Source organism: Echinops telfairi, unplaced genomic scaffold (assembly GCF_000313985.2).
Source record: "Echinops telfairi isolate 266 unplaced genomic scaffold, ASM31398v2 ScPeMD7_36;HRSCAF=134, whole genome shotgun sequence".
NCBI lineage: Eukaryota > Metazoa > Chordata > Mammalia > Afrosoricida > Tenrecidae > Echinops > Echinops telfairi.
The window spans coordinates 3,732,773-3,735,332 of record NW_022103934.1 but is presented as its reverse complement, the minus strand read 5'-3'; the positions used below and the strand labels follow the sequence as shown (position 1 = coordinate 3,735,332).

At 58.7% G+C, this 2,560-nt stretch overlaps 1 protein-coding gene across 1 annotated transcript in view; it reads right to left on the bottom strand.

Moving 5' to 3' along the window:
• FCER2 (Fc epsilon receptor II) overlaps window positions 1-1,154 on the bottom strand; it is an 8,707-nt gene extending 7,553 nt beyond the window's left edge. The window contains exons 1-2 of the mRNA XM_030885673.1: window positions 1,133-1,154; window positions 14-138 (exon numbers count right to left, since the gene is read on the bottom strand). Of these exons, the coding sequence (XP_030741533.1) occupies window positions 14-138; window positions 1,133-1,154 (147 nt within the window). The remainder of the gene's footprint in view (window positions 1-13; window positions 139-1,132) is intronic.
• Window positions 1,155-2,560: the final 1,406 nt, after the last annotated feature.

Here is a 2,560-nt window from a genome sequence, read left to right as displayed (position 1 = left end):
GGGGAGGCATGACGGTGTTCTCACGCCACAGGATGAGTAGAGTCAGCAACACAGCACCCATGGAGACCGTCGCCATCCCCAACAATATGATCCGTGTGCCCGGCCTGCAGCACCGCTTCCTGGGGGGCTTCTCAAATCCTGTAGGAACGAGGAGAGAGGGGTAGGGGTGGGGGTGGGGTGAGCGACAGGCTGAGGCTGGGCGCTGGCCCTGCCTGCCTCACCATCAGAGACCCGCTGTCCTGGGAGACTGTCCTGAGACTGCAGCAAAGCAGAGGGTCTCAGTGGACCCCTGACTCCTCAGTGCACCTTCCCTGCAGATGGCTGTCTTGCAAGTCCCTGCCCACTCTGTCCAAGCCCACTGCACCCCAGACTGTGCCTCTAGCCTTGGTGTGTCCATCCCTGCATCCGAAGGCCTCTGGGTCTGTCCCTCTGTCCAGTGCCATCACGGCCATCTGCTCTGTCTACACTCTAGCAGCTGGCCAGCCTGACTTGGGTCCAGGTCACTGCCCACAAGAGCAGGCTTAGGGTCAGGGGCTGAGCCCTCCCCTCCATGGCCCACCTCTGCAGATGACTGACCTCCGATGTCCCCTTCCTCCCTTGAAGGGTTTCATTATCCCAGGGCACTGCTGGGTGCCCTGCATCACCTCCAGATGGCTGGGCCCCTCGTCTCCCACTTCTGGACCTCAGTCTTTACCCTACACCTGGGCCTCCCAGCTCTTCTTGTTGCCCATCCCCACACCTAATCACAGGAGTCCTTCCTCCATCATTTGCTCCCCAAACTCTGCCTCCAGGCCGTCCTCGGCTCCCCGGTCCCCTTTGCTCACCCTGGTCCTGAGGATCCATTCAGCAGAGTCCTGACTCTTGGCTCCCACTCCACCTGCCCTCCTGCTCCGTGGAGCTCCTAGCACCCCAGTCCTGCCGGGTCTTTTTGTCTGGAGGGTGTTGAGTCAGCAAGGAAGGGCCCGCTGCTTCCCTCTCCTGCCCGCCCTCATTTTGGGAAAGTCAGCCGGGCCCCTCCTCCCTCCAATCTGGGTCTTTCCTAGAAATGCACCCTTCTTTCCAGAGCGGCATCAGGGCCGCCCAACCTCTCCTGGGTGGAATGTGGGGGCTCAGGTCCAGGGGAGGTTCCCACCTACGTATGGTCTTTCCTCCATGGCGTTACTGCTTGGACTCTCCTGGTGAGGGGACACTCACTCTCTGACACGGCGGTCCACTCTCGGTCACGGCTCGGGCTGGAAGGAAGGCCAGGGTTAGGGGTCAGGCTCTGGCTCCCAGGGTCTGGGCCCAGGTGGCTCTGTGATGCTCTGCTGATTTGTCCCTTTGCTTCTAAGACCCGGCATCGGTGTTGTCATGTGCAATCATTTGTCCAGGTCACACAGGGGCTGGGACTTCAAAGGCAGGCTTTGGGCTTCGGTGCTGGCCCCGTTACCTGAGGACACAGCTTCCAGTGGGGAGTCTGTGGGCACCAAGTCTGCCTAGTAGAATCGGGGCCGCCAGACCAGCCTTTTGCAGCCCAAGAGGCCCTGCCTGCCCCTAGCCCCCCTTCACTGCCCAGGGCCCCCACCCATTGTGGCTCCTCTGCTCTGTTGGGTCAGACAGTGGCTTTCCCATCCCCAGACACGTCCCTTAGCCTCCTCTTGCTGCCTCACGCTCCTGCCCTTCTCTGACTGTAGACCCCTGGTCACCCCCTACTCCTGCAGGCCACCCCCCAACCCCGTTCCAACATCCACGCAGCTGTTCACACAGGCACATGTGTACACACAACCACAGACACACAGCTGTTCACACACACAAACACATGGACAAACCATCTACCTGCACAAAGCCACACCGTCACATGTGCATGCACGATCACACAGGGTCACACAAGACCCATTCATACACATAGACACACAGTCACACACATGTGCACACACACAGATACAACATTCAGTCATACATGCTCACGGTCATACAGACATGCATATCCACATCCACACAGGACACACACAATCACATACACGCACACACATGTGCACACATTCACACAACATACACTCACACACAGGTACACCTGTGTGCACACACAGAGACACAACACACACATTCACAAGAACACACACACACGGATTCTCACACACACACATACCATGTGTATGCACAGTCACACTCAGGGGTTACACACACACTCACATGTGTTTTGAGCCTGGCCTCCTGGCCAGGTGGCACCCAGGGGTTAGGCGGCAGGGATCAGGGCAGGCAGCACTTGAGGAGGAAGACTGACCCCACGGAATGCTATTCTCAAAGATCTAATCAGGGCCACCCCGGATGACTGCATGACACGCCTGGCCTGCTTTCTTCTGATGTTCCCTGTAACCCGGGGAAGTCCCTGCTATTATTACCTGCATTTCTAAGGTAGGCGGGGCAGGGCCTAAGCAAGCCTGTGAAGTGCTGCCGGAGGAAGGTGTGAGGCGAGGCTGCCAGCAGAGAGGGGTCAGAGGGAGGGAAGGAGGAGAGACCCACGAGGCAGCCTCGGGATCAGATACTGGCTATTTCGTTCCAGCATGTGCTGGCCATGGTT